This window comes from Talpa occidentalis, unplaced genomic scaffold (genome assembly GCF_014898055.3).
Source record: "Talpa occidentalis isolate TD23 unplaced genomic scaffold, MPIMG_talOcc4v2.1 talOcc4.13, whole genome shotgun sequence".
Lineage (NCBI taxonomy): Eukaryota > Metazoa > Chordata > Mammalia > Eulipotyphla > Talpidae > Talpa > Talpa occidentalis.
The window spans coordinates 60,656,248-60,676,815 of record NW_023601322.1 but is presented as its reverse complement, the minus strand read 5'-3'; the positions used below and the strand labels follow the sequence as shown (position 1 = coordinate 60,676,815).

Genomic DNA, 20,568 nt, shown 5'->3' with positions numbered 1-20,568 from the left:
CAGCCCAGCGCTCAATCACTGCGCCACCAGAGGAGGCCCAGTTCTTTTTTTTTTCCAAAGATGCATTTATTTATGCATATAAGAACTGGGGTACAGGCCAGGGATGGGGGTGCGTGTGAAAGAATTCACAAGAGACAGAGTGGGGAGCAGAGCAGGCAGACTGACTGAAATATACTGCTGAGGGGAGCAGCGGGCAAGACAGGAGAAGTCTGCTGCACCATGAGGGTAGCTCCCTGGCCAGTCAGGGGTCGAACTCATGCTGCAGTGGCTGTGGACAGCCCCACAGAGCTGTGCCCAGCCCCTTGCGCTACAAGGGAGGCCCCACTAGTCTCAATTCTATGACAAAGCTTGGCAAGGGTGCAAAAAGACCCTAGTAAAGAACATTGTAGGTGTGAGCCAAGAAAAGGTCTACGTTTGGAGCATTAGTGCCATGGAAGCTCCAGATGACACTAGTTAATGATGTGCAGTTCTATGGAAGAAAACTTCTTGAGGCCCTTAACCCCTTTAAACTTTTTTAAACATTGGTTTATTGTTTTAAATATTGATTTCAAAAGTATAAAACATATGGATGAATCAGGCAAGGAAGATAAGTGATCATAGTCTCAGAACAAACTAATAGTACAGCATTAGCGTTAGTGGGACTGGATTTCAGTCTTGAGTGAATGGGAGACCTTGGCCAGTCACGAAACTTCTCTGAACTTCAATGTCCTCCTTTTTGCAGTGATGTTTATGACAAATACCTCTTTTCATTACCATGAGGGCTACATAAAATCAAGAGCAGAGTTCATTCTTGTATTTACCTCAATAGATAGGGTAGTATCTACCAGGTACTCAATAAAGGCTTAGTGAATCAACTAAATAAAATATGAAAGTGATCTTCAATTGTGAGTTCTTGGGCAAACACTAGAATCTACAGACTTCCTTGACTAGGTGTAGCTATAAATGTATAGCCCATATTTCTACAGTATCTCTGGATTTCTAGCATCTGACCTACCCATCTTCTCTTCTAGGGAAAATGATACAAGAATTGGAAAAAACCATGAGGGAAATCGTACACCCCAATTCTGAATCTCCTACTTTCACCACCTGAACATAGAAATAATTCTTCAGAGATCATCTTATTTACTAGAGAAACAATCACATAGCAGTTGGGGGAATGGACTCACTGACTTTCAGTCTTTTCCATCTATTTCCTTCTAGATTCCTCCTAGAATCCAGCGGCATCTAAACCCAGTGTACACTTTGGAAACCTCCTGATCAAAATATTGTCTGTTCAAATGGTTGTTCAATAAAAGTAAACTGAGCAGAACATTGTTTCTGGAATTTCTTTGTCACTACCTCAATAAGAGCAGCTTATTTTTTACAGAAATTGAATAAATACCCTTTTGGCTTGTTAAGTCCATGGGCAGACAATGAATGCACACTTTTTTTCTGCTTTAAGTTGCTGTCAAGGTAGGAACGGAAAGTCTGGGGGAGAGGTAGGGAGACATGTGCTCCCAGGCACCAATAGCTGTAGAAAGCCAAACCAGCTACAGTTGAACCTCACCTGTACCACCTGCTACCTTCCCAGCTCCATCATCTGCTTTGTGGATTCCCATGAATACACCATTCAGTTACATATGCCTTATCCAGTGACATAAGTCAGTCATCTCTCAGACCCAATCTTATTGCCTCAATGAGTCCCTATATCAGGGCCTTGCACCTGTAAGAAGAGTAAGGAAATGAGAGTGGGCAAGTCTCTAGAGCACCACTGTCTAGTAGAAATATAATAGCAGTGGGGCCTCCCTAATACTGTTCTCAGTCCTAAAACTGTTCTCAGAGTCTTGCTCCTACTGTCCCTTCTTACATTGTTCACCTGCAGAATCTGGGCCATTCCAGGGGGAGTGTGGGAGTGTATGGAAAGTCCATCATGGTTCAGGTTGTTCTCAGCTGCAGAAAAAATGTGCCACATGGCAGGCCTCCTTGGTGTGGCAAGGTAATTTATAATTTTTCCTCTGCTTTTTTTTTTCTCTTAGGAATGTTATCACTAGGCCCATTGTGCAGGATTTTGTCCCCTCTGTCCTTTGTAACTGAGTGAAAATAAATCACGCCCTATGATGTGTTTTTTTTTTTCTCCATGTTATTATTTAGACAAGAGAAAGAAAGAAGGTTTGTGAATAGTCCTCAAGCATGAAAATACAGGGTCACTTCAAGGAGAAAAAAAGTGAGAAAACAGTGTTGTTATCTTCTTAAGCAACTCCAGGATGTGCTGAAAGGTTTCAGAGATTCTGTAATATGAGTTTGTATCTCCTTGGTCATTTCTAGGATATCCAGAAACTTCTATATTCTGATGAAGACGTGATTTTTTTGAGTAGTTGCATTTTGAACATTTTATTGAGATTTAAGCAGCATACCAACTACACTTCTCTCACTATCATTTTAATTGTGATTATGATTTTAAGGTAATAGGCACAAAGGGCTTTGTTATTCTAACCTTAAGATTTAACCAACTCTTTGTAATCATACCACGCACCTAAAGAATGTGCTTTTTTGGGCCTCCCTGGTGGCTCAAGGGGTTAAGCACAGCATTATGAAGGAATCCGCAGCCACTGCAGCACGAGTTCAATCCCCGACCAGGTAGCTACCCACATGGTGCTGCAGACCTCTCCTGGCTCATCCTCTGCTCCCCTCAGCAATGTGTTTCAGTAGATCTGCCTGTTCTGCTCCCCACTCTGTCTCTGGTGAATCCTTTAACCCCCCGCACCTCTGGCCTGTACCCCAGTTCTTGTATGCATAAATAAATCAATCTATTTTTTTTTTTTAAAAAAAGAATGTACTAATTAGTCTTTTTCCTTGTCCCTTATTTAGGTTTTCTAAATTCCTGCTATGAGTGAGACCATTCGGTATTTTTCTTTTTCTTTCTTATTTCGCAGAGCATGATCCCTTCTAGCTTCATCCATGTTGAAAATAAAAATCAAAATCAACAAGCAACTATAAACCAGAGACACAATACGGAGTGGGGGCGGAGGGGCAGGGTGAGGAAGGATTAGGGTCAAAATAAGGGGGGATGCAATTGTATGGGGAATATAACCAAAATGAAAATGCATACATTGTGCAAAAATGAAAAATGATGTAAGAATTATATAAAATAAAATATATTTTTTTAAAAAATGCTTTTTAAGAATGGGGTGGGATGGAGTGGGGTGAGACATGGGATAAGTTCAGAGACCTAGTGAAGGTCGAAGGTAAAGAAGGGAATGCAAAAATCAGAAATGGGGTGAGGAACAAAGAAAACAGGATGGACTGCAGTCCCGGGGTAGGGGTAAAGAGTATGGATGAATGCATTGAACACATTTACATGAGATTCTTTTTTAAAGCTAAAAGTTAAAAATTTTTGGCTACAAACAAGGGGTGAATATAAAATGTTATCTATATCAAAATGGCCACAACAAAATAACTGCATTAAACATCAAGTAAACTAATGATTGAGTTTTTTCTTGAGTTCTATCATGAGGGATGAGAGGCAGAGGAAAACTAGACCCATCTCACTGAGGTGGAACAAAAGAAAGGAAAACTATTTCTGTCCTCTTCCTAGTCCCTACCTCAGGCTTACCCATTTCTCTATAACTGGTATTTCATATTCTGCTTTCGTAATAAGAATTTCCATGGATCGACTGCAGTCAAACTCCATATATTTTCTTTTATTCTTAACCATTTTCACTCATTAGTTTATTTTTATTTTTATTTTATTTTCTTATATCATTGCTCATTTTGGGGCAGTATTTGATCCCCCCCTCAGGTGTAGTCCCTATAGTTCTGCCCCCACCTCAGCACCCGTAATCCATCACCACAGTCCCTTGTGCTCTTCCCTTCCATGTTTTTTTTAAGATTTATTTATCTATGCATACAAGAACTGGGGTACAGGCCAGAGGTGGGGGGGCCATGAGAGGATTCACCAGAGACAGAGTGGGGTGTAGAACAGGCAGACTCACTGAAATACACTGCTGAGGGGAGCAGTGGACGAGTGAGGAGAGGTCTGCTGTGCTGTGTGGGTAGCTCCCTGGTCAGAGATCAAACTCGTGTTGCAGTAGCTGCAAATAGCTACATTGTGCTGACACTTAACCCCTTGCACCACCAGGGAGGCCCCCCTCACCTGTATTGACACCTCTCCTGACCCCTCCCCTGCTGTAGGCCTCAGATCTATGGTCAACTTGCCAGTTTTGAAATTTTCCTGACCCTTTGTTCGGTTTCTCTATATCCCTCATATAAGTGAAACCATCTCATAGTTGTCTTTTTCCTTCTGACTTACTTCGCTTAGCATCACCCCTTCCAGCTCCATCCATGTTGCCACAAACGGCATGAAACTCCTTATGTTTTCATTCAAGGAGACTGCCTGAAGGCTTCTTATCTCTTTCAAGATTTGAGAAGCACCCAAAGAGAGCACTTGTCTATATGGATAGTGAACATTTTTTTATAAAGTGCCAGATAGAAAATATTTAGGCTTTAAGGACATAGTTTCTCTGTCACAATCAACCAATGTTTTGTGAAACAAATGAATGTACATTATGTAAATAAATATATACAACTCTGTACCAATAAAGTTGTTTACCAGGAAATAGGTAGTGGTCTGGGTGTAACAGGTGCACTGTCATTCAGTAATGGGTATGAATCTGTCGCTTGTCCCTCTTTGTGACTCAGTTGTCTTTGCTGTTTTCTATATTCTAAAACACCCCATCACTCATTCTACAATTACGACACCAGAAATTCATAAATGTTGACATTTCTGAATATTTTTATGCATGCTTGAAATGGAGAAAAGCACCTGGCAAGACTCACATTTATATCCCAATCTAATTCTTTGTAATTGTAACTCTTGGTGATTGACAGAGGAAGGCCAGTCTCATATATTACACAGCATTTGGTAAATGAAATGAGTGTATTCTCAAATAACACTTCCTGTGGCCTTGGCCACCAAGGACTGATACCTGCTTCCCTCAGAGAGAAATCATACAGGACATGTTGTTCTTTCCCTGACACCATCCTGGCTCGCAGAGCTCTTTTTCTTTCCAGTGCTGAAATTAAAGTTCTATCTAAATAATAAGTGACTGTAGATCATTCTTCAAGCATGAAGAAAGAACAGAGAAAAGCTGTCAACTGAAGTTCAGTCCCTGGAAAACAACCAGACATTTGTCATCCTAGATGGAATTTCCATTTGATCATCTAATTCCTTCCAGATTATTTGGAAGGGTGATGTGCAGTCTTCTTTCAGGTCATTCTATACACTCTATCCTAAACTGTAACAGTACTTGTAACTACTCTTTTAAACTGATAGGCATCTTGCATTTTACCTTTTTGGTTTTCTTGAACTTTATTTCCTCTTTTTTTTCTCAGTGGACTTTTCCATGGACTTCCAAGAGATCTTCTTGCCTCATCCTTTACAGGTCTCTCTTTTTATAAATTTCCAAATGACCTCTTCAAAAAAAAGATCTTTTTAATTCCCTAGTTTAATTTCTTTGGAAACTACTAAGCAGTCACATTGCAAAAATTAGAAACTAGACAAACCTGAAATGCTGGTATTGTCTTCTCTCTCTTTTATCCTTCAGAGTTAATGACCAAATTGGATCAATGGTCTGGTTCAAACCATCTCTATCCTTTTACAACAGCTTTGTAAGTGATCTTCCGGGGCCTCCCTGGTGGTGAAGGGATTAAGTCTCAGCACTATGTAGCTATCTGATGCCATGGAGCTAACCCACATGGCACAGCAGACCTCTCCTGCCTTGCCTGCTGCTCCCCTCAGCAGTGTATTTCAGTCCATCTGCCTGTTCTGCTCCCCACTCTGTCTCTGGTGAATCCTCTTACCTCCCACCCCCCACACCTCTGGCCTGTACCCCACTTCTTGCATGCATAAATAAATACTAAAAAAATAAATATGTGCTCTTCTGGCTTTAGTCTTTACCCTTCCGTTGCATTCTCCACTGTAAGCAGAGTAATGAGCTAAAATCCAAAGTTGGTGGTATTAGCATAAACCTTTATGTGACTTTTCTAGGCATAAGATGAACCCCAAACTCCTCCTGATATCTAAGGCCTCTGTTCACCCCTCTACCCCTCAACTCCTGCATTGTCCTCTTTCCCTTCTAGCCTTGAGTAATTTTCTTGAACTTGTTCCTGCCTGTCCGTGCCTCTTAATATGGCCTCTCCACCCACGCCTGGCCTTGCCACTTTTCCTTCCATTTTACAAAGTCCATGTCTCCAAACTCTACACTAATTTATTCTCACCATATTACATGTGCAACCTTTTTCTAGAAGTTGTCCATGACCTTTGCCCTAGGAATGTGAGTTACTGTTTCCTTTGTTATGCTCCCAGATCAGCTGGTTTTTACACTGATTTTGCACAAATGGCCGTCACTATTTGTAGTTGCTTAGTTGCAAGTCCACTTCTCTCGCTAGATTGTGACTTATTTTTATTTTTTTAAAGATTTATTTTATTTGTTTATGCATACAAGAGCTGAGGTGCAGGCTAGGAGGGCAGGAGAGTGAAAGGATTCACCAGAGACAAAATGGGGAGCAGAACAGGCAGATCAACTGCAATACACTGCTGAGGGGAACAGCAGGCAAGACAGGAGAGGTCTGCTGCACCATGTGGGTGAGCTCCCTGACCAGGCATCAAACCCATGCTGCCCAGTGGTCGCGGATAGCTTCATAATGCTGTGACTTAACCCCTCGTGCCACTAGCGAAACCCCTAGACTGTGACTTCTGACTTCTTCTTCTTCTTCTTTTTTTTTTTTTTAAAGATTTACTTATTTATACAAGAACTGGGGCATAGGCCAGAAGCATGCGAGGGTGAGAGGATTCACCAGAGACAGAGTGGGTAACAGAACAGGCAGACGACCAAAAACACTGCTGAGGGGAGCAGTGGGCGAGACAGGAGAGGCCTGTCCCACCATGTGGGTATCTCCCTGGCCGGCTGGGAATGGAACCCACGCTGCAGAGGCTGCGGACAGCTCACAGCACTGCGCTCAACCTGCTGCACAACCGGGGAGGCCCTAGACGGTGACTTCTTAAGAGAACTTTAATATTCTTATTTATATTCCCAGAGTCTAGTAAGTCTAACATATTTCCTGGCATGTAATTGTTCATTGAGAGATGCTGAGTAAATCTATACCCTAAAATGAAAGTTTTTAAAAGGAGTCTAGACACCCGCACTCTGGCCAGTGATATAATCTTCAGGGATAGGGAAGGAACATTATTTTTTGAAGAGATTCTGTGTTCCCTTCCTGGCTCAGATTAATTATTGCTGGCACTGATCTTTGGGAACAAGTTAGTTACATGAAAATGTGAACTTATGAAATGTTACCTCCCCACTCCTCCCAGGCAGCTAGACTCATGAGGTATTTCTCAGACACATTAGCAAAAGCTGCTGCTAAAAGAAGGATGCAAAGAGCAGTATGAACCCAGAAAAATAGGCCATGAAATGCAGTGCTATGATTGTAACAGGTTCATCCTAACTTTCACTAATTGCTTTTATCTACTAAATCTGTGCTATGGAGTGGTAAATAAGATCTAAAGTAGGAAAAGTTTATTTTATTTCAGATTGCAGATTGACAGGGCAAGAAGAGAATTAGAGATGATTTACCCATGATGATTTCCCGAGTTTAATATAAGGAATCTTGAAGCCATGATAGGAATATGCTTCTCTGAACTTATTCTGAGTGGGTATAAACCAGAAACACAAGTTCAAGTAATGTAATTTAATCTCACATCCTTTTTTTTTTTTTTTTAGGGTTAAGATTTTTTTAATTTGTTTTAATTGATTATTATTTTTTATGTTTTACATTATTGTTCATTTTTAAACAATATTTGCTCCCCCCACCCCCTCAGGTGTAGTCCCCATAGAGTTTCCTTCACCAATGCATAGGGTTAGGATTTTTAAAAAATAATTAATTAATTAATTAATATATATTTTACAACTTATTTCATTTTTTTTTACAACGTTTGCTTTCTTTTGTCAGGTGTAATCCGCATAGAATTCCCACCACCAGTTCACATGTGCACCATCACCAGAGTCCCTTGTGCTCTTTCCTCCCTCGTTTTGATCCTTTTCCCTTCCCCTCCCCTGCAGAATGTCTCCGAGTTATACTTGTCTGTTGTTTTTGTTTTGTTATTTTTTATTGTTTTTGTTTTTCTCACATACATTACACCAGTCCCTATGGCCTCATGAACCCCAGTCCATGCTTTTCCTGCAAATAATATTATCTGTTTACATATTCAGGCAAAAAGAATAGATTTTGTATCTGTGATCCTCAAAAATTGTTCTTCATCTGCAGAAGTGGTAATTTTTGTTTATTTGTGCAATATATTTCCGTTTCATCTATAGATCATGTAGTAGGAAAAAGTACATGCAGATTTCTTAACATATACAATAGATTTAGCGATGAAAATGAATTCCCAATGGCTTGTTTTAAATGAAAGATATCTCGGGGGCAATAACAAAGTGAAAGGTTACCAGCTGTTCTTATTTCCAGATCCATTTTGCTTCTAGAAATTTAAGTGAAAAAGTTGCCAGAACTTCTATTACTAAGGTCTCCAGAAGTGAGTTATGGACAAGTCATGGCCACAGAGGGGATAAGCTTAGGTTCTGGACTCTGATCATAGAAGAGACTGGTGAATCAAGCAGGAAATGTCATGTCCTTTTCTTTCCCCCGCGGGCGGGGTTCTTACATTCTCAGAAGTGGTGTAGGAAGCTGGGGGAGCCCCTGGTCTCAGTGTCTGCTGAAGGGTTGCTGGTGAAACTGCACTTCCGGAAGCAAAAGACAAAATTCATTTTAATGTCAATATGTTTTACAGACATGATAACACAACATCAACTATGAAAAAATAGTTAAAAGCTATTGGCTAATTTTCTTTGACTCTTACCCTCCCTCCCAGCCTCCTAGCAGAAAAGTATGTGTCTTTTTCTTTTTTTTACCTTAGAGAATGAGTGAGTCAAATTGGACAAAAGCATAAATAATGAGCAAGAAATTCCTCTTAGTGCCTCGAATACTTTGGAAAGGAGCCAAACAGAAGGAATAAAATTTTTAAGAAAAATGAAGGAGACAGAAGTCCTCCACTGACTGCAATTGCTGCTGGGCAGAGTCCAAAAAAGTCAGAAGACTGCCGAGCATCTAGTAGAACAACTGCTACTTCCCCGAGTTTGGGGATTCTCAATCTCAGTCAAAATTGCCCTCTCCTGAAATCATGAAATGCAAGTCAAAACCACAATGAGATATCACCTCACACCTGTGAGGAAGGCTATGATTCAAAAGACAAGAAATACAAAAGTACTGAAGATGTGGAGAGAAGGAATCTTGGTACAAAGTGGTGCAGTCACTTTGGAAAGCAGTATGGAGATTACACAAACAATTAAGACCAGAGATTCTATAAGATCCAGTTATCCCACTTCTGGGTATTTATTCAAAGAATAAGAAAACACTAAATTGAAGAGCTACCTGTACCCCATGTTCAGTGCAGCATTATTGGTAATTGCCAAGAGCTGAAAACAACCTAAGTCCCACTGAGAAGGTGAGAGGAATACTACTCAGCTATAAAAAATAAAACAAATACAGATGCAATCCTGCCATTTTCCAAAACATGAGTCTATCTAATGGGTATAATGCTAAGTTAAATAATTTGGACATAGAAAGACAAACACCATATGATTTCACTCAGATGTGGAAAATAAAGAAACAAAGCTAATGAAAAATAAAAGCTGAAAAACGAAACAAATAAAAATAACAAAAACAAACCAACCAAACTAATGGTTACCAGAAGCAACAGGGGAAGGAAGGTGGGTTAAGCAGGTCAAAGGGCTCAATTGTATGGCTGAAAGATGGAAAGTAGACTTTCAGGGTGATTGAATATAGTATATACAGATAGCGATGCGTAAGTACACACAGCCATTGATTTATAAAACCTCCATGTTACAAACCAGTGTTACTTCAACAGCAGGCAGCACCCAGCACTGCCCAGGGACAAGAGGGCCTGCTCTCCTCTGTGCATAAGGATTCTGAGTCTTTAACATTCATTTATTCTCACTTTAATGATTTTATTTGTCCTCAAATAGACCCATGGCATTGTGTTTGCTGAGAGATCAAAGGCTCCTTCTACCTTAGGTAGATGAATTTCAAGGGATAATTGTTCAAATGCCTATAAATAAAGGTAATAAGGAAGTTTTCCTTGACAAATGAAATAAATATCCTAGAGCCAGTTGACAGCCAATCATCATTAAAAGTGTCAGTTTCTGATGTGGGTGGGACTGTGCCGAGTCTCTGTGTATATATATATATAGGCATGAGTGCATTTGGTGACTACTTTCTCTCTCTCTGGTCTTCTAGCCTGGGAACAGTGTATCCCCACCACCCTCGTTCACTGTCATTATGAAGACCATCACTGTTTTTGCCCTCTTTGCTCTGACAGCCTCTGCCTGGGCTGTCTCTCCACCTGGTGAGTAAGAAGCCTTTGCTACACCTACACCATGTATTTATTCACAGATACCGAGTATAGTGCAATACGGTCGGCCTTCTATGGACTATTTAAGCCAGGAGAAAAAGTAGAGGGTATCTATTTAGATTGGCCCGATTAACAAAGTAGGGTGGGTGAGACCTTCAGGAAGGAAGATGAATGAAAGGATTGTGGGCTATCTGCTCAGCTCCTGATCCAGATCCCTCAGGCCTATCACTTGCCCTTTTAGAAACAAGTTGGAGGGGCCTCCCTAGTGGCACAGGGGTTGAAAATCTCAACACTATGAAGCTATCGGCGGCCACTGCAGCACCAGTTTGATCCCCGGCCAGGGAGCTACCCAAATGGCGCAGCAGACCTCTCCTGACTCACCCGCTGCTCCCCTCAGCAGTGTATTTCATTTAATTCTCCTGTTCTGTTCCCTGCTCTGTCTTTGGTGAAACCTCTCACCCCCTGCCCCTCTGGCCTGTACCCTAGCTCTTATATGCATAAATAAATAAAATAAATTGTTAAAAAAATAGAAGAAGCAAGTTGGAGACTATGACCCAGCCCACCCCTGGCAGCCCACAGGGACTCAGGGACACATGTGGCCACCCCTTTCTTCAACCACCACGTTGAATTCCCTCCTGTTTTCTTTAGTTTTAAATGAGGGTCACTTACATGCCCGTCTTCATCTGAGCTGGCCCTGAATAAAGCAGCGCCCTCTCTTAGAGCCAGGCTGGGCAAGGAGGTTGGGAAATGAGTTCCAGGTGCTGAGGACAGTGACATCTGCTGTGCACTTGTAACTGTGCTGTTTGCTCTCTTTCTCCAACTCTTCTCGCCAATGGCATCGCATTCCACTCTCTTCCGATGATCAAGCCGTTGGGACCGCGGTGAGTGCAACTTTCTCTGAGGTTTTTTTGTAAAAATGGATTGAGAACTCGTGTGAAAGATACTGTAGAAGCGGAGTGGCTCTCATGAGGTGAAACGGTGGCGTTCCTTTCTGCCCTTTGTTTTCTTGTGTTGTTTCTCATTGAGGAGATGTTACATTTTATGTAAAGTGGAGGCACAGAGTCACACCGCTTTCCATGGGATGTCTTCAAAAGCTGCCAAAGAAGCCTCCTCACAAAAGGAGAGCAGCTAATAAACTTTTATCTTGGAGAAGCATTTTAAAATTTCTGTTTGTTTTTCACATTCATGATTCCATCGGACTCTCCTTATGGCCCTAAAGGAGCTTAACATTTCCTTCTCAGATAACTAATTTTCATTTCATCGAGGGCCTGTTTTAGGTTTGAAATATTTGTGTAGCAAACACAGCACCTGGTCCGTAGATGGTCGCCCAGTCATAGTTGCTAAAAGGGCAGGGAGGCGAGCCTTCTCTCCACTCTCTTGTCTTTCTTCACTCTTCTTGATTTGAGAATGACTGCAGAATTGAAATAAGAGAATGAAGGGTGCTGGGTTTTGTTGCATTGCAGGTGGACTGCTCCCGATACACCAGCAATGGTGCGATCGCGTGCACAAGGCAGTGGACACCCCTATGTGGCTCAGACGAGCAAACTTATAGTAATGAATGCATGTTATGCTCCCTAAACAAGTAAGTATAGCACTTATTATAGAGCTACTCCCCTTTTTGGAGGTCACAAATGTATTATTGCAAAGTCCACAGGGCCAACATCTGCTTGGTTTTAACATGGTTTCACAAGTTCTGCCTCTCATCATGCTTGTCTAATACTCTCAAAACAGTGGTTTGTTAAAATAAAAATAATAATGTTTAGCTAGAGATATATATCTCTATGTAATATATATCCCTCAAGCTATATCTCTCAATATATGTACATATTCATTTCTTTGTTATCCAGTCAAATATTCATATTCACTGTGTGAATATTCATGCTCACTATCCCTAGGGCCTTGGTTATTATATGCAAACATTTTGATGCCCATGTCACATTTAAGGAAACTGTTGTCAGGCAGGGATCTTGGTCAAAGTTACATAAATCTCTAATGTTATATTCATTGTGTTGCATCATGGGAGCTTAGAAGACAGCTCTATTTCAACTATTAGCCATGGACACTATGGCAAGACTTTGATCTAGCCTCATGCCCCAGAAGAAATTCATGCTGCTTCCAATGTAGAGTTGGAATTAATTGGACTCCCAGCCACCAAAAGCCTCACAAATAACATATAAACTCATAGAAACAACATCTCAACTTCTAGGAGAAAGAATGGTGATTACCAGACATTTTGGCAGTTTGAACACACTATTTTGTGGTTAGTGGTTAACATCATGGGCTTTGATATCGAGACATCTGGATTAGAACCCGGATGGCCCTTGGTAGGTCTGGACATTAGACACATACCCAGCCCATTCTCACACACACAATAACACAGTGAAGCCTCAACACTATAAACTGTTATTTGAATATCCTGAGTAACTATATTCTGGGTAACACTTGCTATTACACTTGACTGTGGATTTTCAGATGGGCTGGAAATAATGGAAAAGGAGAAGGAAATCATGGGAAGGAAGAAGAATCCCTCGCTGTGACTATTCACTCTGGGCCGGAGACGTAGTTAACATTTGACATGTTTTACCACTGATATTCTTGGCCTATTTTTTAAATAATTCAGTCTCCTTTTATTTTTCATCTTCTTTAATTATGCATTAATTCATCTGTAAAATGATCATCCATCCAAGATGTTAATGGTCAACACTAGCCAAACCATTGAGAATACTAAACAGAATTCCTCATTCTCAAAGCAGGTCAGAGATCACACAACATTATATGACTGTATTTTACTCTGTAGATTATGAAATATCAAGTAACTGCATTACCCATTCGATAAAATCTTCTTTTCCAGAGCTAGAGGATATAGTATCAGAAAGCTTCATGATGGCGAATGTGTAAGTATACACAGAAATTTTATTTAGTCTCATTATAAAATGTTACAATAATTCCACAATTTGTAGAGAAAAACTATTTTCACATATGTATTCTAGAAGTGATCTGTGACTATAGAGAGCCTCCGCCCGGCCTATACAGAAGACTGAAGGATACTTAATTTATTTACCCAGAGGGAGAGTCCCACAAACTTTACTCAGAACCCCTTCCTTAACTGAGGGAGCTCTGGTTTACATGCTATTTTCTAACACTGCAACTAATTAGCAGGTTAAGAAGAGGATTTCCAGGGTAATCAGAAACTCAAGGACAATTACAGTAGAGGGAGTTATATTTCTGAAGCATGAAAATAACTCAAGAACAAACTAGAGACATTCAGGGCTAAAGAGCTATGTGGGTGGAATGTTAATAATTTTAATAGAATTTGAAAGGGGCTATAAGAGAATTGTGAACATGGGGTCACAGTATCATCTAAGGAGGGGCACCCAAACCAGTTTGATAGGTGAGGGAGGGAAATGTCATCATGAAACTGTTATAACAGTAGTTACACTCATAATAACTTTCCTTTTCAATATTTTTTTAATTGATTTACCATTGGTTTACAATAGTATACAAGTTTCAGGATACAGCTTCATACTTCTGTATTTGCATAAGACTCACCTCAGCTACCACCAAAGTTCTAGTGCCACGCCCCCTGGACATTGGCCCCTCTACCCAGTCCTGCCCATCCCCGTTGGTCATCGCCATATTTTTCTGAGTCCCCGGGTTATTTTTGTTGTCTTTTGTCAGTTCATTTGCTTTGTTCATTTATACTTCCCACAAGAAATCCCCATTTAGAAATGTTCACTTTCTGACTTATTTCCATTATGCTGACATTTAGATGAGGAGAAAGGTCACGCACGGTATGAAAGACACACACACAGGGATGCACAGGAGCAGGAACCAATCTAGGAATTCAGTCCTTGGTTTAGCTCAAGAAAGAAGTAGAGCAGATGACAGTGGAAAAGTTAGCCTGGGGTCTGTGTGTCTGTGGGGATGTTCTGTTGATGAGGAGGGAGTCAGTTAATTATTTACATCTGATGTGGTTTTTAAGCGATGACTCTGGCAACAGTGTGGAATGTGACTGAAATCTCAGGTAGGGAGGTTGGGCAATGAATGGGCAGACGATTGCAACTGCATAGGCAAGACATGTTGAGGGCCCGAATGACGTGGCTGACAGGGTGGCAAGGACAAGGCTAATGAAGCACACGATGGAATCTACAGGATGTATCTTCTCTTAGATGTGCAGAGTGAGCTGTGGGGAAGGTGTAGTCATGGGCAGAGCCTCCCTTGCTGCGGCCAGGTTCCCCCATTGTTGGTTCAGATTATATCAACTACACAGGATATAAATATCCCTTTTTATGTCTGGTATTTTGGATTAAATGATCTCTCAAGGCCTTCAGAAAGCTCATTTCCTGTGATTTATTGATTTGAAACATTGTTTTTTTTTCCTGTTTTCCCTATATTTGAACAGCGTCAGATTGAATGCACACAGAGTTCTAGCATATGTACCATGGACTACATGCCTATCTGCGGATCCGATGGAGCAGTATATTCTAACAAGTGCATGTTTTGCAATGCTGTTATGTAAGTATTGAATTCAATATGTTATTTAAAGAAATATCCTCTCGCACAGAGCCAGAAACCAAGTATTCTTCCCAAGTTAAGTAGATAATTAAAAAAAAAAAAGAAAGAAAAAAAAAAGGCCTCCCGGGTGGCCTAGGGTTAAGTCTCAGTGCTATCACTGCTACTACCTGAGTTCGATCTCTGGCCAGGGAGCTGACCCACATGGCGCAGCAGACCTCCCCCGTCTTGCCCATTGCTCCCCTCAGCAGTGTATTTCAGTAGATCTGCCTGTTCTGCTCCCCACTCTGTCTCTGGTGGATCCTCTCACCCTTGCATCTGTAGTCTATGCCCAGTTCTTCTCTGCTAAATGAATAAATAAATCTTAAAAAAAAAAAGATTTAAAAAAATGAATAGTGGAACAAACTAAACTGAAGCTAGAAAAACTAAGCTAGAGACTTGATTAAAATTATATTATTAACTGGAAGATAAAAGATATTTACAGATCTTTTGACTCCTAACCTTGTCTTTTACTAGCACATTGAATCTAGAAGTCCTGAAGTTCCACGGTTAATCGCTCAACTTCTGTGTCACCTACTCATATGGCTGACTTGAGCTGAGAATATCAAACTTTTTAGCTAAGGTCTCCAAAGTCTTCCTTCTAAATAATGTTTGGGTTTTTTTTTGGTAGGGCTAAGAGAGCTGGAGAACTATATTTCCTGAACTATGGACAGTGTGAATCTCCTGATACTCAACAGAAGCAAGTTCCTCTCTCAAGCAAGAGCTAATTTCTTTAGGATGGCTGCAGTGCGAACACATTAAATTGATTCTTCAATAAAAGATTCTCAGCAGAAAACTCTCAGGCTTGTCTCTCTGGATGTGATTCTTCTTTGGAGGACAATGTATATAATCATTTCCCCTAAAATTATTTCCTAAATAAGTAATATGAAAGATTTCCTTTATTTCTGTCGAGGTGGAAAGTGGGACCTTATAAACTGAATGAGGAAGGAAGAATGTATTCACGACATCTGTTTTTAGAAGAACTCAAAATTTTTTTAAGTAAACTTAGGCCAAAGAGTGGCACACCCTAAAGTGATTAATTTCATATCAATTAACAATTCCACAAAGAGGCCTCCTGGTGGCACAAGGGGGTGAGCACAGTACTGTGAGGCTATCTGCAGCCACTACAGCACGAGTTCGATCCCTGGCCAGGGAGCTACCCACATGGCACAGCAGACCTCTCCTGTCTTGCCCACTGCTCCCCTCAGCAGTATATTTCAGTCTGTCCACATGTTCTGCTCCCCACTCTGTCTCTGGTGAATCCTCTCACCCCCCACTCCTCTGACCTGTACCCCAGTTCTTGTATGCATAAATAAATAAATCTTAAAAAAATTCCACAAAGGTATGGACCTCTCCCCCAAAAGAACGCTGTATCAGTGCAGTTTCTGCACTGTCAAAGGTAGTTCTCCTGTGCGCTGTGACTATGCAGGTATCTGTTATCACCAACCTTCTCCCTTTGCAAAACAGCAGCGGCAGTTCTGTCTGCTTCGTCTGTGCAAGCATCTTCTCCTTTCCTTTTTTTATGTAATAAATACATGCCCATTTGAATATAACCAAAAGTCTGCCTCATGGGGAAATTGTCCATGTGCTGCTGAAAGGGGAACTCTGGTGAAACTTTTCTCAGCAATACCCCAAGACCCTGCTCACTGAACCCCACATCATCAAAACAATATCATCAGGAGTAGCAAAATTTGTAGAGCCGGCCTTTTGACTCATACCCTAAAAAACTGAACTTTTCTACACAGAGCAGAAAAATACAAGTTTCAGAGGATTATTCAGAGAAGCTTCACAAATAACTGTGTTACTGGGGACCAGGTGGCCACTTCATCAAGGCTTTACCAGCTATAAAAACTAGGAAGGTAACCCCAAAAGAACAAATAATACATGGCGATGATAGGGGCTAAGAAGGGGGATGAAATGGGCACCGTGCTTAGTTAGGGAATCTACGCATACACGCAGTGTTTGGCCTGTGACCTGTTTGCTCTGAGTTAACTTCCCAGTCCAGGAGGCGTCTGGAAGGGTGATGGCCATTGCTGTCAGAGACTAAGTCATCCCAGAAGGAGTGATGTGCTCTAAATCCAGATGCCAGTGGAGGAGACGGAGCACCAAAAAGTCCCAGAAGTTAATCGCCTAGAGTGAAGGCCTTCTTATTGATAATTAACTGTCTTTCTTTAACTCACTATAAAAAGCCAGTTAGACATGAGGTGTTAGAAGGGTTTCTAAAATACCCTTTGCATTTTGGTTTTTACCACTGTGACAGGCAGCCAAGAATCCAGTATTCCCTGGCAACAGCAACATACAGGGGGTGTGAGGAGTCTGGGGTGGCGGGAGAGTGGTTGCAGGTGGGCCTGGCGAGACTGAAATGCAAACACAGAACAAAATACATACGGAGGTTCTCTTACTCAAATGAATAGCTCCAAGGTCAGATCAGATGTGATGGAGGAGTTGAAGACCTCTTAGGGGGGACTGGGTTGGCAAGTGAAAGCAGGAGGCAGGAGCTGAGAGCTGCAGAGGAAGGTGCTTCCGTCTTCTTTTAGGTCACAGGGTCTCCATCTCACCTCCATCGCCCTGAGATGTAGACCTCTTATGAACATGTAAGCATCAGCGACTGTTTTGCAGGGGGTGGCAGGAAGCTCGTGGTTAGCCTTAGGGATGAACTCAGTTTCAGTGATGATAATTTATTGTAACTTATCACCCACAACCTCCAGGTTTTGTGCCAGATTCTTGGAAGACAGTGAGGCCCGAGACAACTTCTGTGTTCACAGCTATTAGTTTTCTTAGAGTTCAGTGACACAGAGAAATCCAAGCAAATAGGGAGATTGTTGGGAGAGAAGGAAATGTAGAATCTCATTTAGGGTAGTGCCAACAGGAGGAAAAAGAAACAGAACAAAAAAAGAACTTAAGTGTTTGGGAAGACAGGAAGCGATACGAAGACAGGAAGAGAATCCGCTTTTCATTCTTCAGTGTGTGGCCTCGGGAGGTTAAGGGTTCTTATCTAAGACTTAATCAAATACATTAATCATATAATCAATAGACCAGTCCATGGAGAGAGATTTAGTTCTGTTAACTTAATGACAGGCCACACAGTATAGAAGGGGGAAAAAAAATTTATTCTCAGGAGTCTAATGGGTAGAAAAGGGCACCAAGGCCAGTTGCTTCTTCAGCTCCCACTGGTGGGAACTGATATGCGGAGGGTGTGAGATAGGCAGATTTTTTTTTCTTTTTTTAGGAAAGGAGGGTACATAGATGCAAGCACCTGGCAGAAACAAAGCGCTCATTTTTGCTGGAATCGTTTTAGGTCCACATCATTTTCTCAGGTATAAATTCCCAGACAGGGCACGGCACAGGTAATGTGTGCAGGAAAATGGTAAGAATTTAGGAGATAAAAGATTTTATTATAGGGAAACTGGGAAAATCCCTACCCTTTTTTTTAAAAAACATTTTTTAACTTCTTTTGTAAATTGCTTATTTATCCACCCTTCTCTGCTATTCTGAGCTCCTCTGCTATTCTGAGGGCCACCCCAGGGGAGAGCCTTTTAAGCTGCTGGCTGCTGCTGAGGATGGGTGATTGCAGGAATCTCCCAGTAGGATTTCATCTGCTGCCTCTGCCTCTGGTGCCTCTTGCCCATGTTTTGTTCATATTTTCTTTTGTTTCTTTTCACAGTGCCTTTCTCATTCGGGCGGGCCTGAAAGGGTTTCTTCTGAAAACTTTAAAGAAAATAAGCTTTTCTCCTTTCAAGAGGCACACAACTTACCAAATAGCAGATTTGTGTTTTCTTTCTTATAAGTTTATTCTATGGTCTTTGAAACTGTCTTGATGTAAGAAATATATTTCACTCACCACCTGGAAACACGTAGGTGTATGTGTGTGCGTGCACACACACAATCACACATGCACGCGCACACACACGATTTGAGCTGTGTTGTAAGTTTACTTTTCTCTGCTTCATTGTGTTTTATTTTAAACTAGTGGTGGTAACAAAACAAATTCCACAACCTACTCAAGGGTCACAATATGCCATTTGAAAATTTAGGGTGCACGTCCCTGTTCCGGAAATGACGGCTTAGTCTCGGCTAGCGGGTACGGGCCTGTGGGCTGGGGCCAGTGGCTGCTGAGAACCTCGTAGGAAGTGGAGACCCAGAGGGTCCACAAGTTACCGGGCCCTCATCAAGATTAAGTTTGCCAAAGCCCCACCTCCCAGGTACCTGCTAAGATTTGGTGGGCAGAATTTGTCATCCCTGAGTATAGCAGAAGGAAGCACATTGCTCTTGGAAAAGGGCCATAAACCTGAGGGAGTGTTACTGCATTTTCCCAGAGATCTCAGGCGGCACTCAATGAGATGGAGAGAGAGAGAGTTATTTGTCACACCGGTGGGCCCAGTAGAGTAGCTCCCAAAAGTCTGAGACCCAAACAGCAAAAATGGCGGGATTTTATAGTTTGTACACGGAAGCTTGTCACCCCATCCATCACAGACTTTAGGTAGCCGTGGCTACTACTGTGGGTAAGCAGCACACCCTGCAACTTTCTGCTCTAGCAAGCAGCAGAATACAAGCAGCAGACTCCAAGTAGCAGACTTAGATAATTTCCTGCTTCAAGAGGAGGAATCAGATGGAATACTGAGTGAGCTGGTGTGTCAGGGACTCCCCTTAGGGATTTTCTGTTCACTTCTCATCTCTGAGGAAACTCAACTTCTACACTACAGCACGTTACCTTCTCCCCTTCTCACTAATTCTCTTTAATTTTTCCCTTAATTTTCTTATCATAAATATTTAGGTAAGGAAAATCATACACACTTCTACAGCCAGAGGCAGGTTTTTGGGAGAATGAAGGATTAAGGCAGTACGGGCAAGAGTCGGCCTTCTCCATTCCACCGCTTGCTTACTCTAGGAGACAGGCTGTGGGAGAGTTAGTGAGGGGGTGGTTTGGGGAGTAGCTCAGAATAGCAGAGGAGGGTGAATAAATAAGCAATTTACAAAAGAAGAAATGTTTTTTAAAATAGTGTTTCCTTGTTATGGTTGAAGAATTGCTTCTCTCTGAAAGGAAGGCTGGAGTTCAATGAAACAAGGTTGAACACTGATCTTAAAAGGAGTTCTAGGAAACAGCAAAAATAGCAGGGATTCTGCCCCAGGAGAAGAGATGAGAAAACTTATCATTTGGCATGTCAGATGGTTCTATCAAAAGGTTGATCTGAGGTGATGCTGGAACATGCAATGCGTTATTGCATGCTGTGATTACACTGGACAGAGTTAAATAGACAAGAAGGACTTTGTTCAAAGGTGTTGCAATTCGGTGAGAGAGGCCGGGAAAGAAGGAGGAGGGAGATTCTAAGGTCTGGAGTGAGCTGGCGGAACCAGGGCTTTGTGAAACCATCAGCCACTTGTGTTTGTTAATTGGCTTTACCGAAAGGAAAAGATGAGCTTCCCATATCTTTATGACAGGAGGTAGTTATGGAACAAGGCACTTAGGGAAAAAAACAAAAAAAAACCAAAAAAACAAAACAACCACACACACAACAGTTCGATTCCAGGAAGCTGAAGAGACTGCCTGTGCT

The 20,568-nt window shown here is 41.5% G+C and overlaps 1 protein-coding gene across 1 annotated transcript in view; it reads left to right on the top strand.

Annotated features, from left to right (window-relative positions):
- The window catches only part of SPINK5 (serine peptidase inhibitor Kazal type 5), an 88,285-nt gene extending 86,986 nt beyond the window's left edge, over nt 1-1,299 (top strand). Inside the window, exon 36 of the mRNA XM_054694270.1 lies at nt 1,011-1,299. Coding sequence (XP_054550245.1) covers nt 1,011-1,019 — 9 coding nt within the window. The 3' untranslated portion in view covers nt 1,020-1,299. The remainder of the gene's footprint in view (nt 1-1,010) is intronic.
- Nucleotides 1,300-20,568: the final 19,269 nt, after the last annotated feature.